This window comes from Anabrus simplex, chromosome 5 (genome assembly GCF_040414725.1).
Source record: "Anabrus simplex isolate iqAnaSimp1 chromosome 5, ASM4041472v1, whole genome shotgun sequence".
In the NCBI taxonomy this organism is placed as follows: Eukaryota; Metazoa; Arthropoda; class Insecta; order Orthoptera; family Tettigoniidae; genus Anabrus; species Anabrus simplex.
In genome coordinates, this window is record NC_090269.1 from 372609461 (window position 1) to 372630373 (window position 20913).

Genomic DNA, 20913 nt, shown 5'->3' on the forward strand with positions numbered 1-20913 from the left:
CATTTTTTTTTTCAAAATGAACCTTCCTAAAGTTAGGGTGTGGGGATTAGGTATTCGGTGGCAGAGATTATTCACATAAATACAGCGTATGTATGCGAATAATCCCCGCATCTTCTTTTAAAAATTTGAGGCACTAAATTGGGGTGGGGTTTTTATTTGTGTCAATGTTGACATTTTTTTTTCAAAATGAGCCTTCCTAAGGTTAGGGTGCGGGGATTATTCAGTGGCAGGGATTATTCACGTAAATACGGTAATTATATGACCTCAGCTATTCTTTGCAGACATTTGAATTTGACTCCCTGTCTGCTGGTCTGTTTCGGCGTTTTGTTTTACTCTAGGCCTACTAGATGGCAGAGTAAACCAAATCCCCCTTAGGCATCTGTGGCTGAGTTTTAATTAATTTTGTTGGGTAAACACCAAATGTGTCAGCAGAGAACTTTTACATGCCAACAGCATATGTCATGGAGAATCGAATGGACTTTCTTCTGCCCTTCAAAAATCCGACTACGTCTGCTGGCTGTCTCTTCCCTGGAGGCCCCGGGTTCGAATTCCGGCCAGGTCGGGGATTGTTACCTGGATCTGAGGGCTAGATCAAGGTCCGCTCACCTATGTGATTTGAGTTGAGGAACTATCTGATGGTGAAATGGCGGCCCCGGTCTAGAAAGACAAGAATAACAGCCGTAAGGGTTCATCGTGCTGACCCCACGACACCTCGTAATTTGCAGGCCTTCGGGCAGAGCAGCAGTCGCTTGGTCATGGCCCTTCGGGGCTGTTGCGCCATAGGGTTTGGGGTACATGAATTAACAAATAAATGTACATATATTACGCACAAATGTACATTCACTCCAAAGGAAACCGGGAGCACATTTTTGTCTTCCGTAGCCCAACCTTAGTTTCAACATATTTTTCACAGCACTAAGATCATCACTCAGATCCTCTGTACAACTACTTTCACTGTCAAACTCATACTCTTAGTCACTCTCTGCACTAGCAAACACTTCATTTATGCAATCTAAGGAGGTGACATCACTGGCCTGCATTCTTATAAAACGTGAACCGCTACTGTAGAGCCAGCCCAGACATGATCAGTCATTCAGCCATAAAGACACTGAACTAAACCATATTCCATTTGTCACTTCTTCGCACACAGAAAAGTAATTCAGAGATATTCCATTGTTCAGTCATGATCAATCGTTATAGCACCGAAGTAAACGGAGTTCCTTTAGTAGCGTTTACATGGTGTTAGTATCACAAACATAATTTTGAAACCATGTTCTTGCTGTGACAGTCTGTAGTGATGTACAGGTATGGATCGCATACATGCGTACACAGTATTTAGGAAGCATGGTCAGCCAGCATGGAGGTGCTTTCAGAGATGCGGTGAGTCATATAAATTAAGCCAAAGGAGCTTTTCACAATATGGAGATCCCCTCACATTTGCACAAAATCAAAGCTAAGAGTATTCTACTCAACTATTACATCTGGTTTATTCTATAGAAGTGAGATTTGGTTCTTACACAAACATCTACCAACTTCTCTCCCCCTTCATTCATCTTTCCATATACAAAAGATCCAGTTACTTCTTCCATTCCTTTTCTATCGCATCCCACCATTGCATTGAAGTCTGCCATGACAGTCACTTCTACATCTTTTATTTCTCTCTCTCTAGTGTCTCCAGAAGTTGATCCATATTTTCTTCTTTGCAGCCAGTCCAGAGTGCATACACTTGTTTGAAGGAAATCCTTTCCTCCATTCTCCATCCTTAACTGTATCTTTATTATTCTATCACTTATGTAATCCACCTTATCCACATACTTATCTAAGGTCTTATTGATTTTTTTACCCAGTCCATTTCAGTCTTCCATTTTGGTAGAGTGTGTATCTTTTCCTCCACCTCGTCTTTCCTTTTCTTCTCTACTTAACGTCACTCAATCCCATCATAGCTATATTCTCCTTCTCCTGATATCAATTACCTCTTTTGACTTTTCACTCAGTGTCATGAGGTTGATTATTGCAGAAACAATATAGAGTACCGTACTTTCTCGCATAATTAATGCCCCTGCATAATTTACGCATCCCAGTATTTTTGGGTTCAAAGTGGAAAAAAAGAAATGTTCATGTATTTGACTTCTTCGAACAGCTATCACGCAGCTCGGATGCGTTTCGAAATAAAGATGTCAACTACTCTAGTAACAGCCTTCCTATTGCAAAACTGGGCCTTTCAAATACTGGGCAACATGTTGTTATCAGCCGGTAGGAAATACCACTGCACTAGTTCAGTGAGAGAATCAGTGCAGAAGTGACTGGTGACGCACTATTCCAGTCTGGTGCAAACATATTTTATGAGTGCTTCGGGTACGGGAGATGCGTTTCTTGTGATCACAAAATTGTTCGTTAGTCCACAGTGAACAAGTATTCTAGTAAAACTGCATCAAATAAACTCAGGGTGATCAGTTATGCTGAAACATACTGGAATAGGGCAGCGGGCTGCAAGTATTCAGTATCCAAATGCAACGTACGCTACCACAGTAATAGAAAAATGCACTTCAAGTGACCAATAAGTCTTGCAAAGCATTTTTGGACAAAAAAGCGGCAAGTTTCTGCAACTAGAGAAGGATCTGCTTAAATATATGATTTTGTTATTCAGCATTGGATATGCCGTTTCTCACCAAATGCTGTGTTTTAAGGGACGAGAAATAGATGCTGCACAGGGAATCATTGTCTTGGATTTGAAGGTTAGCCGCGACTGGATGATTAATTTTATGAAGAGAAATGGTCTTTCTCTTGGACAAAGAACAACATTATGCCAAAAAATGCTGAATGATTTCAACCAAAAAGTAATTGATTTTCTTCGCTGTGTGATTGAGAAGCATAAAGTGAAGGAATATTCGATCTCCCAAACAGGAACTACAGGTCAGACATCTGTTCCACCTGTTCATCATCAGAATCAGACTCAAAATCAATCTGATTTATCAAATCATCATTCTTCTTTATTCGTGTCAGAAGTATCAACTTATAGATATTTAACAAAAAGCAACATCTACATTTCTACTATACAAATATACAAGTCTATTATACAATCACAGATAGAGCAACAATATTCAAGAGCTAGATGATGCTTGCCCAGTATTGGGCGACGTCAATAGCGTTGGGGGAGGCTGCAATCAAGTCTTTCATAGTGCACATTGAAGGACATAAAACACACTGACATAGATGTTGGATCGTCTGCTGCTCTCCGCAATCACAAAGTGATGAATCACTTGAGAAGCCCCACTTCCGCAAGTTTACTTTGGTTCTGCCGACTTCTGTACGGAGTCTGTTAAGGGCTTTCCATACTGTCCACTTCTCCTGGTGTCCACATGGAAGACTTTCCTTTGGCTCTATCCAGTTGGAAAGGTGGTGGATTCTTTCTTTCCACATTGTGACTCTAGCATTCTCTGCTTTCCCCTCAAGGTTGACTGATGTGCGGAGAAAACTTTTCCTAGATTTTAGCCTCTGTGTGGCTGGTTGGTATCCATAGAGAGGATGTGCTTCTGAAGAAGATGCCTGGAGCCTTTCTTTGTTAGCTGCTACCTCCCTACGAATCTCACCGGGAGCAATACCAGCTAAAAGTTGGACCTTCTCAATGGGTGTAGGTTTCAAACATCCAGTGATGATCCTGCAGCTTTCGTTTAAAGCTATGTCGACCTGCTTCGTATGAGCTGACCTGTACCAAACTGGGGAGGCATATTCTCCTGCAGAATAGCATAGAGCTAGAGCTGATGTTCTAATTGTTTGTGGTTGTGTTCCCCAACTTGTTCCTGATAACTTTCGTAGAATGTTGTTTCTGGCAGCTATCTTTTGTTTCAGGTTTTGGCAATGTTTCTTATATGTTAATGTGCGATCCAGCATAACTCCCAGGTACTTTGGCGTAAAGCAGTGTTCCAGTAAGTTCCCCTTCCATAGTACTTTGAGTTTCTGAGAGGCCTGCGCATGCCGCAGATGGAACGCACAGATTTGAGTCTTAGCTGGATTTGGTTTGAGTTGGTTTTTCTCATAATAGTTACCTAGCTCTTCTAATGCAGCAGTTAAAGAGATCTCTGCTTCATCAAAGGTATCAGTTTGAGTAGTAAGTGCAAGGTCATCGGCATAGATAAAGCTTTTAGTATTTTCTGGTAATGGCTGGTCATTAGTGTAGATGTTGAAAAGAACAGGAGCCAGTACACTGCCTTGAGGTAGTCCATTCCTTTGATTCCTCCATCTGCTTCGGCGTCCTTGGAATTCGACAAAAAAGCGACGATTTTCCAGGAGAGTAGCTATCATCTTGGTTACCTTGATGTCTGTAATCATTCTATAAAGTTTGTGTAATAATATCCTGTGATTTACTGTATCGTAGGCGGCTGAGAGGTCCACAAAAGCCACACCAGTAATCTTCTTCATTTCAAACCCGTCCTCGATATGCTGGGTTAGATGTAAAACCTGTGCTGTGCAACTCTTTCCTGGGCGGAAGCCACATTGCTGAGGGATTAGGACTTGGTCTACTACTCCCATTAAGCGATTGAGCAGCATTCTTTCCATTATTTTGTATAGGTGGCAGAGTAAGGAGATTGGTCTGAAATTTTTAGGGTTCGAAGGTTCCTTTCCAGGTTTCAGAAATGCGATCACCTTGGATTTTCTCCATATTTTTGGAATTTTTAGGGAAGTAAAGCAGTTGTTGAAGAATTTTAAAAGCCATGCCTGTGTGGTTGAACTGAAGTGTTTTATTTGTTCTATTGTGATATCATCTAATCCTGCCGCTTTTCCATTTTTGGCGCATTGAATCGCTTTCTGTAATTCCGTTATTTCAAATGGCCGGGATAGGTTACTGGACTTCATTACCTCGCTTTTTAGGATATTATGTTCCATCTTCCTTATTGGGTGATTTGTTTTCCCATTGATGGCAAGCTGATTTGCGATTTGGTTTGCCGTAACATTTGCATGGACTGGTCCCTTTGTTGGATCGTTGCTAAGTCGTTTGAGAAGCTTCCAAGCCTTTCGGCTATCCCTTGACATGTCAGTTTCCTCCATAAGTTTGATCCAAGCATCTTTCTTTGCCTCTGCAATTGAGGAAAGCAGTTTCCTTCCAGCTGAGATAGTGTCTTCACTTAGTGGATCTTCCTGAAACAGTGAAATATATGTGTTCATTTGGGCAGCTGTGTCTGAAGTTAGACCTTGTATATAGTTAACTCTGCATCCTCGTGGTATGGAAGCGCGGGAAGCTTTCTTCACAGCTTCAACAAACTGATCATAAAACTCTGGTGTTGGGTGGATATCTGATATTATTTTATCAAGGGTTGAGCTGAACTTCTCCCAGTCTGCTTTTTTGAAATTATATCTCCTTCGAAACGGAACCTTTATTGGTTGAATTGCAGAGAAAAGTTGACACATTACAGGCCGATGCTGGGTATTTGGAATAGGATTGCACATTGATTTCACACATTGCTGTGCCACGTGTTCACTCACAAATATCAGGTCTGGGTTGAAGCCTCGTCGCCATCTACTGCTGTTAAAGGATGGAGGTAGTTTGGGGTCATGAATAAGTTGTAATTGGTAATCATCAGCCCATTCTAATACAGCTTCTCCATTATTATCATCATCTGTATATCCCCATGCACTGTTATGGCTGTTGAAGTCTCCAACCACAAAGTTTGTCTTTTGCTTGAAGTAGTTATCTGGAATTTTAAAGGAGAAATCTACATTTGGTGGTTTGTAGATGCCCGAAACGGTGCAGTTACTGAGTTCCACAGTTATTATCTCGATTTGATTTTCATTGGTGGTTGCAACAGACAAAATTTGTAAATTTGGTTTGGCAAAAACAGCGCTGCCATACTGTCTGTGGGGAATCTCGGCCACAAGTCTCATTCCCGCTATTTTTGGTCGCCGTAGTTGCTCATCCCTGTGAGTTTCCTGAAGGCATAATATATCACATTTGTAAGTTTGACAAAGCTGGTGTAATATTCCTTCTTTAGATGGAGATAAACCTTCAATATTTACAGATATAATGGTTAGTGTTGGTCTTGATAAAGACCGTTCTGAATATAGCGATTGGGTCATATTGACTGGTAGATACTTCTGGAATGCTGACGTTCAGTTCAGTACTGGAATTTTAATCCAGGTACCTATGCAGGGGCACCACGAGCAGGAATCAGCTTCACCCCCATCAAATCATCATCACAACATGTAGCCATCTTTATTTCTACAGCTGATAGCTGAGTTTTGGATAAGAGCTTTAATTGCTTCTCCATGTTCAGCATAACCACACTAGAGGATGTTCGTCCAGATTGTGCATAGTCTAGCCATAAATACTGTTATGAACTATTATTTGAATAACCCAATGATGGTTTATAATTTTTTAATTTCCTTACAATATATTATAGACATGCACATTACACACCATTTGCACCAGTCAGGCTTCAAAAGGTCCACAGTTAATACACACACAGGCTTGGAGTCTCTTCAACCGGTCATCTATCATAGAACAGATGGTATTAATTGGGAAATCCACCATTGCTGTAAAGTTCCAAGCTTAGGGTGTCTTGTCTTCCAGATCATCCCCTCTAGCACTGATCACAGTCTGAAGTCTGGGGGGCTGGGATTGAGGCTACCAGATGGCCACTCGGCAGTAGTGATGAAGTTGGGTACATTGGCCTGCGACCACTGTTGAGTCGTTCTTGCTTGATGAGCTGGTGCATACTCTCGTCAGAAAGTCCATGGCTCATTTTTGAACACAGTATGACTCAAGACCTTCATGATAGGGTCCAGAACAGTTTATGCATACAAACTGACACTAGTTTTTATGCCTTTTTTACAAGAATGAAGCCTGGTGAAGCACCCCACCAAACCATAACAGAGAAGGGGTGGTGACTCCTCTGGACCTTAGGAATTCTGTCACTTTCTTCTCAAGAACTTGACTTGTATACCCAGTCTTGTGGCTGTTAAAGCTCTCTTCAGTGGTGAAGACAGTTCTTATCAGTGAGATTGCTTGTATGCCAATTACTGGCAAGCCGCTGCAGAAGCTGTCTTGATTTCCGTTTCCTCTGCTCTCTGCTGCTTCATCTATGGTTAGGGGACCTGAAAAAATTGCATTTGCGATAAATGTGAATTTTTGAATCTTGTACTGAATCCAAGCCTACGGTAATTCTAATGTGGAATAAAATCATTTTTACGCATAAATAGAAGTGTGACAAAATGCGAATTGTGACCCAAAATGCAAAATTACTATGAATATGCAAATTCTGCAAAAATGTGCTATTTTACTGGCAAAAACAACATATTTCGACAAAATCGTCAGAAATACTTAGAATATGATGCATAAATCTTTCGACCGTTCCGATCGATGAAGAAAAGTAGCCGATCGATTGCTGCTTGCTGACTTTAACCGATATTTACAACGGGAATAGCAAGGGGAATAAGATCTGTATCGATTATTATCGAAATGTAAATCGAGTGTCACGGAAATAACGAAATATACACAGCATTGCTTTCCTGTTGTTCAAAATTGAAAGTAGTGAAGAGAAGAAAGTCGAGCAATCGTTTAGGTTATGGGGCGCATGACAAAAACTGCGCACGAAAGGTCTCAGCAATATGCAAAGGATGGTTTATATGCCACAGATTCAGTGACAGTGTTTTGCAAGTATTGTAATTGCCGAGTTGGGTGGAAAAAAAATAAAGATACCATTGTGAAACGTGTTAAATCTGAAAAACACGTGGGTAAGTGATGCTATAATGAAAGGTCAATCCCTGCTGCTAGTACGCCTTAAAGAAAGCAATCTTCTGTGCTTACACAGTTAGATAGTTGTTTTTTGCTAGTGGCTTTACGTCGCACGAACACAGATATGTCTTATGGTGACAATGGGACAGGGAAGGGCTAGGAGTGGGAAGGAAGCGGCCATGGCCTTAATTAAGTTACAGCCCCAGCATTTGCCTGGTGTGAAAGTGGGAAACCACGGAAAACCATTTTCAGGGCTGCTGACAGTGGGGTTTGAACCTACTATCTCCCGAATACTGGATACTGGCTGCACTTAAGCGACTGCAGCTATCGAGCTTGGTTTAGATAGTTGTAAACGACGAAAAATTTCCAGAGATAACTTCTCGAAACGCACAGTTGAAGTATTTGCCAAAGCAAATATACCTCTGGAAAAGCAGGAAAGCAAAGAGCTAAGAGCCTGGATCACTGAGGTTTCAAATGAAGAGCTGCCATGCGTGAGAACTGTATGTGAAGTATATTTTCCGGGTAAGTTTTGATTTCATTGATCTGGTACGGTTTAGGTATTACAACATCGAAACCACGCGCAAAATTGAAGGATACCGAATTTGAGTACGATTTCCATATCAAACTACCTTACCCGTACCTAATTGAATCACTAATTTTAAACTATTTTGTTATAATTTGAGGTCTTTCTTTCTTTCTAGAAGTTGCATCTGACCACCAGAAAAGAACAGCAGAGGCTCTAGTGGGGAAGAACATCAACATACTATGTGATGAAACTACAGATAGAATGGGCTGTTGTGTTTTTATCATCATATTCCAAGTCCCAGCCGGATCGAAAAGAGAACTGCACGTTGTTTCTGTGAACTATCTTGATGCAGGAAACGCTACAAGTCGCTCTTGTGCTGTTTTGGAAGCTGCGCAGTTATAGTGCACCATATGATACAGTTAAAGTGTTTGTTAGTGACAGTGCCCCGTACATGAGCCGGTGTTATGAAACATTAAGTGTGGCTATAGGGGATCATTTACTGCATGTACAGTGCTGGGCACATAAGATCAGCTTGGTTGGCAATAGTTGGGTCGCTGTGATGACAGATTTAAATCATCTGGTTGCGACGGTGAAGTCTGCATTTTTGAACACAAGAAAGCGAAAATATAATTATTTACAATTCTTAACATCAAAGTATGGTGCTTCAAAGGAAGCAAAGCTTTTCCCTGCACCTGTCATAACCCGATGGAATAACTGGTTTCAGGCTGTCTTCTATTTGAGCGCTTACTTTACTGATGTTGTTACATTTTTCAAGATGTCTGACATGAAAGACATCAACAACTGTGGTGTTAAGTACCTGACTGATCTGAGTGACCGAGAAGTGAATAGGCTTCACTCCCACATGGTTTTTGTCACAGATCATGCAGCTGGATTGGTTGACCTCCTTAATGAACTTGAAGGCTGTATCCTACCTGTCATCTCCCTTACCCCAAACTGCATAACCTTGATGCCAGTTTTACCTTAACGTATGAGGGGAAGTTTTCTGCAGCAACTAATGATGCTTTGATTAAGCTCACTCCTCTATAACAGGCTGCATGTAGAGACACATTTGTCAAAGCTGCTCATTCTTCACAGTGGTGCTAATTTTGGAAAAAGTAGATGCTAATTTTGAAATAAATAGATGCTAATTTTCCAGGCCCCTATCTATGGTGTGAGGCAATATCTGGTACTCCCCCATCAGCATTTCAAAATAAAGATGTCAGCTACTCTAGTAACAGCCTTCCTATTGTGAAACTCGGCATGCCAAATACTGCTGTTATCAGCCGGTAGGAAATACCACTGCACTAGTTCAGTGAGAGAATCAGTGCAGAAGTGACCAGTGATGCTCTATTCCACTCTGGTACAAACATGTTGAAAGTCTTTGAAGGGATCAGATCATGAAGCCAGGTTTCAGACAGAAGGCAAACATCAAATACATCTGGGACGAGTTCTTTAATTTTGTGGAAATGAGCAGACAGTGAATGAACATTTAGATGTGCTTTATGAAGACCTTTTGGGAAAGAGGAAACCTTAGCTTTGAACAGGTCTTAAGTTGAGAGAGTAGGAAGGGGAATAATTCCTGGAGGGATTAGTGGGCAGTTGTCCCAAGGTCTTATTCCATTTTGGGAAGAGGGGAGGGGTGAGGGAGGCCTTGAAGGGGATTGTGACAGGGGAAGAATGTCTGCTAATGTCAGAGGAGAGTGACCTGTTAGTTCTTGCAGCCACCTTTTGAAAAACAAATAAATGAATGAGTAATCTAACTTAGACTGAGCTAATCTAATTTAAATAAAATGTGAGTTATTATGTAATTAGCTCCTCACAATTGCTTTTAAATTCTCTCTAATTTCACTGTATACTTTGACCTCAGGGTTAATCTGCAGTTGGGAAAAGTTTAAAAATTTCTTTAAAGTATATAGCCTACTCTATAGATCTGTTTATATTATCATATTGTTATTTATTGATTAGACCCATTATTATTTAAATTTATATTGACATACAAATACCTGTGATAAAATACTGCAAACACTCTTTTTCAGGAAGAAAAGGAGAAAGGTGACTGTCCTGCCCGTGGCTTCATCAAGTCTTTAGTTGTAAAAGTTGATGCAGATGAAAATGAGGTGGGTGATTATGGCATGATGGAAGTTATGGTAAAATAAAGAGAATTCTGTATTAATAATATTGTTAGAAGTGACCCTGAAATATAAAGTAGTTGTAGAATTATTGTCGAAGACAAAAGCAGTACCTTTAAGCTGAACTATTTGTTATGAATTCTTTTCGTTTTATCATGTACAGTGTTATAGAGTGACAAAAAAGTTTATTGTTCTTGCATGTCACTTTGCTTCCCACTTTCAAATATTTGTGCCAGTTAGCTGATAATATTCTATACAGAAGACAGAAAGAAAATGAGCAAGGAAAGCAGTGAGTGTTTTTGGTCTAAGAAAGTAAGAAATTGAAAAGACTTATGGGTAAGGCTGGGAAGTTCATGATAATTGCATGTTTTTTGTTAACCTTTTAAGTACTGTGTACAGCAACCATGATAAACAACGTGCAGACTGGGTAAGAAAGCAATAATAATTCTATGACCTCAGCTATTCTGTGCGGACATTTTAATTTGACTCCCTGTCTGCTGGTCAGTTTCGGTGTTCTGTTTTACTCTATGCCTACTAGATTGCGAAGTAAACCAAATCCCCCTTCGGCATCTATGGCCGAGTTTTAATTAATTTTGTCGGGTAAACATCAAATGTGTCAGGAGAGAACTTTTACATGCCAACATCGTATGGCATGGAGAATCTAATGGACTTTTACCTGGATCTGAGGGCCGGATCGAGGTCCACTCGCCTACCTGATTTCAGTTGAGGAGCTTTCTGACGGTGAGATGACGGCCCCGGTCTAGAAAGCCAAGAACAACAGCCGTGAGGATTTGTCGTGCTGATCACACGACACCTCTTAATTTGCAGGCCTTGGGCTGACAGCAGTCGCTTGGTAGGCCTTAGCACTTCGGGGCTGTTGCGCCATGGGGTTTGGGGTACATGAATTAACAGATAAATGTACGTATAAAATAAATGTACTTACAGTATATTAAGCACAAATGTACTTTCACTCCAAAGGAACTTGGGAGCACATGTTTGTCTCCACATGTGTTTGTCAACACATTTTTTACAGCACTAAGATCACTCAAATCCTCTGTACAACTATTTTCACTGTCAAACTCATACTCTTTGTCACTCTCTGCACTAGCAAAAACTTCATTTATGAAATCTAGGGTGACATCACTGGCCTGCATTCTTATAAAACATGACCCAATACAACCTGCCCAGACATAATCAGCCATTCAGTCATTACGACACTGAAGTAAAATATATTCCGTTTGTCACTTCCTCGCACACAAAAGGGTAATTCAGAGATATTCCAGTGTTCAGTCATGATCAGCTGTTATGGCACCAAAGTAAACAGAGTTCCTTTAGTCACGTTTATGCGGTGGTAGTATCACGAACATAATTTTGAAACCATGTTCTCGCTGTGACAGTCTGTAGTGGTGTAAAGGTACGATGGAGGTGCTTTCAGAGATGCAGTGAGTCATATAAATAAAGCCAAAGGAGCTTTTGCACAGTATGGAGATCTCCTCACATTTGCATAAAATCAGAGCTAAGAATATTCTACTCAACTATTACATCTGGTTTACTGTATGTAAGTGAGATTTGGTTCACACAAAAATCTGCCAACTTCTTTCCCTCTTAATTCCTCTTTCCACATACAAAAGGTCCAGTTACTTCTTCCATTTCTTTTCTGTCGCATCCCACTATTGCATGGAAGTCTCCCATGACAGTCACTTCTATATCTTTTATTTCTCTCTCTCCAGTGTCTCCAGAAATCGGTCCATATTTTCTTCTTTGCATCCAGTCTAGAGTGCATACACTTGGTTGAAGGAAATTCTTTCCTCCATTCTCCATCCTTAACTGTATCTTTATTATTCTATCACTTATGTAATCCACTTTATCCACGTACTTATCTAAGGTCTTATTGATTTTTTACCCACTCCACTCCAGTCTTCCATTTTGGTAGAGTGTGTATCCCTTCCTCCACCTCTTCTTCCCTTTTTCTCTCCACTTAACCTCACTCAGTCTCATCATAGCTATTTTCTCCTTCTCCAAGATATTAATCATCTCTTTTGACTTTTCACTCAGTGTCATGAGGTTGATTATTGCAGAAACAATATAGAGTACCATATTTTCTCGAATAATTAATGCCCCTGCATAATTTATGCATACCAATATATTTGGGTCCAAAGTGGAGAAAAAGAAATGTTTTAAAATAAAGATTTCAACTATTCTTGTGACAGCCTTTCTATTGCGAAACCAGGCATTCCAAATACTGGGCAACGTGTTATCAACCGGTGGGAAATACCACTGCACTAATTCGGTGAGAGAATCAGCGCAGAAGTGACTAGTGACACTCTGTTCCAGTCTGGTACAAACATATTTTACGAGTGTTTCGGGTGTGGGACATGCATTTTGTGTGATTTCAAAATTGTTTGTTGGTCCACAGTGAGCAAGTATATGATTAATACTGCATCAAATAAACCCGCAGTGATATGTTGTGATACAATATAAATGGTCCATTATTGGACATTATAAATTTTCCAGCTAACACATTCCTGGTTGCCAGCGTTTTGCCTCCGTATGCTAAGTTGGGCTCATCATTTGGTACTTAGCACACCCCCCAAGGCGCATGGCTAGTGCATACCATGGAGGCCACTGTGTAGGCTGCTTGGAGACACCAGCAGTGCCAATGCACTATGAGAGACTTTGTCTCATTACCAAAAATTGATGCCTGCTTGGCCATCAGATGATATAGATGTTGATTTCCATAGGGAACCTGAAGTATTTGTCCCGAATGAGCAAAATTAACCTGATTCATCAAATCATCATCACAACATGTAGCCATCTTGATTTCTACAGCTGACAGCTGAGGTTGGATAAGAGCTTTAATTGCTTCTCCATCTTTTTCCCCCAGATTGTGCATAGTCTAGCCATAAATACTGTTATGAACTATTATTTGAATAACTGGATTATGGTTTGGAATTTTTCAATTTCCTTATAAATGTTATAGACATGCACATTACACACTATTTGCACCAGTAAGGCTTCAAAAGGTCCACAGTTAATACACACACAGGCTTGGAGTCTCTTTCAGCCGGTCATCTATCATAGAACAGATAGTATTAACACATTGCGGACCGGGTGCCGTTCGCCCCATGCACAGCCCTGTTCCCGGCCACTTTCTAACTACCTCTAAGCTGGAGTGCATGCATACAAATAAACTGTCAGAACTTCAATAGCTGTTGAAGGACTATTGTGTATTTTTCTATTGGCCTTCCTGAATAGTTGTTGAAATGCAGGGTATTTCTTGAAATCTATTTCGGCTCATAGTTTTCGGAAATATTGGTCTTTTTATTAGGGGATCGGTTGGCCAGTAATCTTTCAGACATGATTTCTTCACCTGCCGTATCAATATACACAGAGGATTAATTTTTTAATTTCCCTGCTAGTGACATCAGTCCACTTTAGTGTTTTAGGGGATAAGTTATGAGAATGTGATTTCTGCTCATAGTGTAAGTTTGTCTTTTCAGCTACATACTGAAAAAATTCCTCACCAAACGTAAGTCCTGCTACTTGTCCTATGTTTCCAGATTCATTAGGCCATACCTTTATACCAGGAGCACCTTCAAAATCCTCTAACCTAGGTTCACTGTTGTCCATAACCCAGACGTCAGAAAACACTGCATTATTTACAATATTTAGAATATTTACACCCGTAACACAAATATACGACTCGTTCTGCGCTACGTGAGTTCCACACCTTGCCTCGTCATCACTTGAAACATTTCCGTTAGAAGATATTTCATCGTCAAACTCTAAATACTCAGCATCACTTAATATTCGGAGCCTGTATCAGCACATAATTCGCGAATAATTTCATCTTTGTGTAAACACGTGCGATCGCTAGGCGCTGCCATCTTGTATGGCTCTTCGAACTTTGTAAACATGTTGTCAAGAAATGCAAAGAAAATCTACGATATGAAGAATACTCGAAAACAAATGCGACTATCGATTGTGTAGAACCATACGTAACAGAGTTCTATCATCCTTGACCTCCAAATAGTTCCCGTATATCTCAAAAGATAGCACTAAAGTTCAGTCTGCTGGGTCTGCTGCTAACACGAGATAACTCGGGACCGGTCCGCAACGCTCGGCTAGGCAAACACGAGTTTTCTCGGGACCGGTCCGCAATGTGTTAATTGGGAAATCCACCATTGCTGTAAAGTTCCAAGCTTAGGGTGTCGTGTCTTCTAGATTATCCCCTCTAGTACTGACCACAGTCTGAAGTCTAGGGGGCTGGGATTGAGGCTATCAGATGGCCACTCGGCAGTAGTGATGAAGTTGGGTACATTGGCCTGCGACCACTGTTGAGTCGTCCTTGCTTAATGAGCTGGTGCATATTCTCATCAGAAGGTTCATGGCTCATTTTTGAACACTGTATGACTCAAGACCTTCATGATAGGGTCCAGAACAGTTTACACATACAAACTGACACTAGTTTTTATGCCTTTTTCACAAGAATGAAGCCTGGTGAAGCACCCCACCAAACCATAACAGAGAAGGGGTGGTGACTCCTCTGGACCTTAGGAATTCTCTCACTATCTTCTCGAGAACTTGACTTGTATACCCACTCTTTGTGGCTGTTAAAGTTCTCTTCAGTGGTGAGGACAATTCTTATCAATGAGAATGCTCATATGCCAATTATTGGCAAGCTGCTGCAGAAGCTGTCTTGATTTCAGTTTCCTTTGCTCTCTGCTGCTTCATCTATTGTGTAAGGAAATATCTGGTACTCCCCCCCCCCCGATAAGCTCTAAAGCAAGTATTTTCAGAAAGTACCCTGGATATTGATTGTGGTGGCATGTTGATCTCTCGTGCCATTATTTTCCGCTGCCTGACAGGATTTTGCCAGGTACATGCTGCCACTGCTTTAATAGCCACCACTGTTGGTTGTGGCGTCATACGAAACCATTAACCCGGCTCAAGGGAGAGAGAGTCACCTTCCCTATTCTCCACTTGAGTAATTCTTGCATGGCACATCCAAGCTGCGGGGGTGGGCATCCTCCTCATCAGTAGGCCGGTGTGAAAGGATGGCTACGTTCAGGTGGGGACCCAGCCCCACGGGGTATAACGTGGAACTCATGCCCAGGGTTACGGGCGAAGACTTTAATGGCATCTTTGGCAGAGAAGGAGACCTTCGGAATGGCAGAGATTGCTGATGAGGCAACCCATCCTACCTGAGGATAATTAGAAGAGGACATCACTGCCTTGTGGAGAAGGGGGATCTTCAAAGGCTAAGGGAGTAAACCCCGAAAGAAAATCCTCACCTGTGTTAAGCCTAGCAAGTCAACAGTTGAGTATGAATATACTGCTTTCAAACCTAAAGGAAGCCTCGGATGGAAGAATAAATACCGGACATGACGGTTCTTCTCGTTCCATCCGAATTTATGATGGCCAAAAGCCTGATGCATATCAGAGATACCGGAAGACACAAAATCCTACCAGGAAGGAGCGACTGAAAATTGGCATACTCGGTATCCTCACTCTCACCAACAAATGTGAAGAACTTGTTGATGTTATGGATCGGCGTAAGCTCAAGATATTGGGGTTGAGTGAGTCAAAATGGAAATGATATGGGAAAAAGTCCTTGAGAAATGGATATGCTCTGTACTGGAGTGGGAAATATAAGTGAATCCAAAAATGGAGTTGGCTTCCTCCTTCATAAAGATATAGACAGACAGATGTCAAATATGTGAGTGATAGGATCATCCAGATCATACTTTTCTGCAAGTATATGCACCGCAGACAGGATGTACCACAGAGGAGAAAGAGCAATTCCTTATCAAACTTGAGGAACAAATAGCAGAGGAGAACACCATCATTATGGGTGATCTGAATGCCCAAGTTGGTAAAGAAAGACTAGGCTGTGAAAACATCATTGGCCCCTATGGGTATGGTAACTGAAACTCTGAAGGAGAGAAGCTGATTGATTTCTGTGTGCGAAACAACTTAACCATACAGAACACATGGTATCAGAAGGAGAGCCATAAAATAAAGAGGTACGGTTGGGATGGAAAGCTCAAGACTATGATCGACTTCGTCACTGATAGAAAAGCAGGTCAGTATGTTACAGATGTTAAAGTCATACCCAGCGAGTGCCTAGATAGCGACCATCAGCTATTAATCGCTGACCTAAAAGATGTTCATTTGCCCAAAATTAAGCAAAAGAAAATGCCAAAGATTTAAGACATGGCTGTTGAAGGACATGGAGAAGAAAGGAAACTATGAAGTGAGGATAACAGCCAAATCACCCAAAACTGAGAAAGGGGGAGTAGAAGAAGAATGGTCCTTATTCAAAGAAACCCTTGTAAAGAAAGCCACATAAATCTGCAGAAAAATGATTGCCACACCAAAAGAGAAGAAAACACCTTGGTGGAATGACCGAGTGAAGACAGCAGTAAAAGATAGAAATATACTGAAAAGAAAATAGGACCACAAAAAACAGAGAACAGATGATAGACAAAATGAATTACCGTAGAAATTGAACATCTAGCACAGGAATATCGGAAAAAGAAACTAGCTGTAAAAGACTGATCCAGGAAGGAAAGGAAAAGTGCTGGGATGACTTTACTACAAGGTTAGAGGAAGACTGTCAAGGAAGTAGGAAACTACTATACAAAGTAGTAAACAGTGAAAGAAATGAATATATAAATATCCTTGCACTGGAAACAGTTGATGGTAGCTTAATACAAACAGAGGAAGTGATCAGGGATGAAATGAAGAAGTACATCAACATGCTGTTAAATGGAGATGGGGGCAACAACACCACCAATGACTGTAGTGTAGATGAAGCTGAAAACAACAAATAATAAATCAATCAATCAGTCAATCAATCAATCAATCAATCAGTCAATACTGATCTGCATTTAGGGCAGTCGCGCAGGTGGCAGATTCCCTATCTGTTGTTTCCTAGCCTTTTCTTAAATGATTTCAAGGAAATTGGAAATTTATTGTTCATCTCCCTTGGTAAGTTATTCCAATCCCTAACTCCCCTTCCTATAAACAAATATCTGCCTCAGTTTGTCCTCTTGAATTCCAACTTTATCTTCATATTGTGATCTTTCCTACTTTTAAAGACACCACTCAAACTTATTTGTCTTCTAATGTCATTCCATCCCATCTCTCCACTGACACCTCGGAACATACCACCTTGGTGGAATGACCGAGTAAAGACAGCAGTAAAAGATAGAAATATACTGAAAAGAAAATTAGACCACGAATACTGGATACCACAGTGGATTGTATTGAATAGCTGGTGTAATAAAATACTCCTTTTGTAAACTTAGTGATAAAGCTGTTTTCAATACGGAATGACAAGAATAATGGTTTGTAATATACCACTTAGTCGAGCAGCTTGTCTTCTTTCTCCCAAGTCTTCCCAGCCCAACGTTGCAACATTTTTTAACGCTACTCTTTTGTCGGAAATCAGCCAGAACAAATCGAGCTGTTTTTCTTTGGATTTTTCCCAGTTCATGAATCAAGTAATCCTGGTGAGGGTCCCATACACTGGAACCATACTCCAGTTTAGGTCTTATCAGAAACTTACAAGCTCTCTCCTTTACATCCTTACTACAACCCCTAAACACCCTCTTAACCATGTGCAGAGATCTGTACCCTTTATTTACAATCCCATTTATGTGATTACCCCAATGAAGATTTTTCGTTATGATCCCCAAAAGGAAGTTTCACCCCATCAATGCAGTATTAAAACATAGAGATTTTTCCTATATGTGAAACTCACAACCTGACTTCCATTAACATGGCTTGAGATAAACAGCACTAAAGAGCATGCGAAATGGGAAGTCCCCAGGCTATGATGATCTCAGCTCAGGCATGATAAAGGCAGCTGGAATACCAGGCTTAAATTAGCTCTATGGAGTGATTTGGGAAGGAAAAAAATCCCAGAAGATTGGAGTAAAGGAGTCCTCATCCCACTGTTCAAAAAGGGCAACCAACAAAAATGTGGAAATTACAGAGGCATCATGCTGTTGTCACACACACACTGAAGCTGCTGGAAAAGATCACAGATATGAGACTTAGGAAGATAGTGGAACCTTTGCTTGAGGCAGAACAACACGGGTTCAGGAAAGGTCGAAGTACTGTGGATCTTTGCAGTAATAGTGCTGACAGAAAAGTGCTGGGAATACAGAAAAAATCTTGTGATTGCATTTGTGGACATTGAGAAAGCATATGATAGTGTTTCTCGAAACAAGATATGGGAATGTCTGGAAGACCTAAAGGTGCCAAAGTACTTAATTGACAAAGTCAGAATGCTATACCAGACATGCTACAGCTGTATCTAGATAGGCAACGGACAATCAGAATGGTTTGAAACAAAGAAAGGTGTCCAACAAGGAAGTGCCCTATCATCACTCCTGTTCATAATAGTAATGGACAAGGTCATAATATCTATCAAGAAAATGGACAGTGAAACCAAATGCCCTGGTATTTGCTGATGATGTGCTTTTATGGGGAGAGACAGAAGCTGAAGTTCAGAAGAAACTTAATGAATGGCACAATACATTCAAAAATTTTGGACTGAAGATGGGCAAAATAAAGACAGTGGAAATGACCATCAACAGGGAAGGAACAAGCTCAAACATATTTCTGGAAGGAGTGAAAATTGAATCAGCTTCCCACTTCAAGTACCTCGGAAGCACAATCTCTAAAGACAACGCTGTTAGGCAGGAAATACTCAGCAGGACACAGAAAGCATCAAACTTCTATAGTCAAGTCAGAAATCTTCTCCAGAACTGCAAAATACCACAAAAAGCGAAAACAGTTATGTACCACATTTACTTCGTACCAATCCTCACATACGGTTTAGAGACATATATCCTACTAAACAAAGATTTCAGCAGAATCCACGTAACTGAAATGATATTCATTAGAACCAAGAACCATACTAACAGAAAGGACAAGATCAGAAATGAAGTGAATATGAAAATAGCTGGTATCGAGGTTACTATTACCAGTGTCGTAAAGAAACGCAGACTTCAATGGTGTGGGCACATAGTGAGAATTAACAGGGAAAGACTTGCCAGAAGTAATTTTGTCCTTATGGGGATAGTCTGTTAATAAAATATTGAATTTTTGTGATTTTTTTTCTTGAATATGTTCATTCATATATGTGCTTTCATAGTACAAAAGGATTTTGTGAAATTCAAAAGAGAAATGTAGAAAAAAATATAGTTAAATAATAGCCAGCAGCTGAGGAGTGGGCGTGACATCGTATGACGAACATTTAAATATAATAATAGTTTTTAGAGAACTCCTACTAACAGTGCTACCAGTCTTACTTATCATTTTGAAACGAAATATTGATAAATACATGTTGTAATTATTTCCATTTTTAAAAAAATTCAGACCGAGCTCGATAGCTGCAGTCGCGTAAGTGCGGCCAGTATCCAGTAGATATAGATGTTGATTCCAATAGGGAACATGAAATATTTGTCCTGAATGAGTAAATTATTACAGTATTACAGTATCCAGTATTCAGGAGATACTGGTTTCGAACCCCACTGTCGGCAGCCTTGAAGATGTTTTTCTGTGGTTTCCCATTTTCACACCAGGCAAATGCTGGGGCTGTACCTTAATTAAGGCCACGGCCGCTTCCTTCCCAGTCCTAGCCCTTTTCTGTCCCACCATCGCCATAAGACCTATCTGTGTCAGTGCAACGTAAAGCCAATAGCAAAAAAATTAAAGGTTACTACAAAAGATACCCAAAAAACCTCACGCGAAACTGTTCGATTATATTATGAGATACAATCTTCAATTTTTTCAAACACATTAAAGTAAATTTACTATAAAAAAGGTGATTTTTGAAAAACCTTAAAAAACAAAAGAAATTCCCAAAATTTGTTTGATCAATTGAGATGTAAGTTTGTATCTATATTTAATAATATTCACAAATTTTATGTTCAAAATTTGAGACCAATTGATAAATTAGGGAAAAAGTTTCATTTTTTACCAGACCATCCCTTTAATCTCATAGCAAGAAGACCCCAGGGAAGACCAAGAAAACACTGCATAGAAACTGTAAGATCAGATGTGGTGGAGAGTGGACACAAATGGGAGGATGAACTGAAACAGAAGATGAATGAAGCAAAAGTAGATGGTGAGAGCTTGTGCACCACACCCGGGAAACTGGAGTTGGGAAATGATGATGATGATGATGATGATGATGATGATGACTGTTCTCACACTGTGAGGTCAACCCACCCTCATACAATCTTTCACATTGCCTGTCTCATTAAATCGTTGGATCATCACCTTATGCTGATTTTCAGCTGTTTCATTGTTTTCAACCCAACCTCCAGATAAATCTGCAATCTGCAGCATAAATTAAACCATGCATTTATCTGGCAGCCATAGTACAGACCCATAATGCTGCAATTTTATTATGGGCATTGGAAACCTGTAGAGTTACCTCATTTTGAACCAGTATCATAAAAGTTAGATAATTGGTAGATATACACAAGACAAGTGTAGATGAGCTTTTT

General features: G+C 40.3%; 1 protein-coding gene across 3 annotated transcripts in view; it reads left to right on the forward strand.

The window, feature by feature from the left end:
* LOC136874939 (zinc finger protein 723) overlaps positions 1-20913 on the forward strand; it is a 143812-nt gene that overhangs the window by 48593 nt on the left and 74306 nt on the right. For all 3 annotated transcript variants that reach the window (XR_011018287.1, XM_068227678.1, XM_067148650.2), the window contains one exon: positions 10292-10372. Coding sequence is in view for 2 of the 3 variants with exons in the window: in XM_068227678.1 (XP_068083779.1) it covers positions 10292-10372 (81 nt within the window). In the remaining variant the exon portion in view is untranslated. The remainder of the gene's footprint in view (positions 1-10291; positions 10373-20913) is intronic.